The following is a 677-nucleotide window of genomic DNA, read 5'->3' as shown; positions in this document are numbered from 1 at the left end:
CCCCCCAGGGGCCGGGCCGCCGCCTGCCGTCAGCAGCGGCCGTGCTCCCCCTGCACCAGCTGGGCTTGCCCAGCCTGGCATCGCAGGCAGGGCAGGCACCTTCTTCTCCAGCGAAGAGAGGAGATGGTTGACTGTAGATATCTTGTTGAGGAGCAGCTCAAGGTCTGGATCGCTGGTCAGGAGACCCTGAGGGGGACGACGGACATTTTTGGAGCGTGATGGCACCGGACCGGTGGATTGCTCCCCGTGGGTCTGGGCTGCACCCTGAGACGTGGGGGTCCCTGGGGTCTGGCAGGGGAAGCAGCTTCCTCGCTGCCACGTCCCGGACTGGGTGCAGGGATGAGTCCCAGCTTGTCCCCAGGGCATGGGGAGCCAGGTCTCCTCTGCCAGCTGCAGGAACCCCAGCACACACAGCACCCGGGGACCACCAGCAGCACCACGGGGCATGCAGCACCTTTGGGTGCCAAGAGGCACCAAAACTGCCCCTGCAGGCGAGCTGCACCCAGCCACAAGGCGAGAAGGCACTGTCAGGCAGCTGGGGGCTGCAGCAGCCCGAGGGGGGGCTCACCTGCTCCCTGGCTGGGCTACGAGGGGAGGCGGGGGGGTCGAACACCCTGGCCAGCGTCTCCAGACCCGCCAGCGTGAAGTCGATCTCACTGCAGAGGGGAGGAGCGGGG

The 677-nt window shown here is 67.7% G+C and overlaps 1 protein-coding gene across 1 annotated transcript in view; it reads right to left on the bottom strand.

Annotated features, from left to right (window-relative positions):
• Window positions 1-677, bottom strand: part of INPPL1 (inositol polyphosphate phosphatase like 1) — a 10,971-nt gene that overhangs the window by 7,133 nt on the left and 3,161 nt on the right. Inside the window, exons 4-5 of the mRNA XM_035889406.1 lie at window positions 569-656; window positions 100-186 (exon numbers count right to left, since the gene is read on the bottom strand). Of these exons, the coding sequence (XP_035745299.1) occupies window positions 100-186; window positions 569-656 (175 nt within the window). The remainder of the gene's footprint in view (window positions 1-99; window positions 187-568; window positions 657-677) is intronic.

Source organism: Egretta garzetta, unplaced genomic scaffold, assembly GCF_000687185.1.
Source record: "Egretta garzetta isolate BGI_Z169 unplaced genomic scaffold, ASM68718v1 scaffold402, whole genome shotgun sequence".
Taxonomy (NCBI): domain Eukaryota; kingdom Metazoa; phylum Chordata; class Aves; order Pelecaniformes; family Ardeidae; genus Egretta; species Egretta garzetta.
This window is presented reverse-complemented; position numbering and strand designations above follow the sequence as displayed.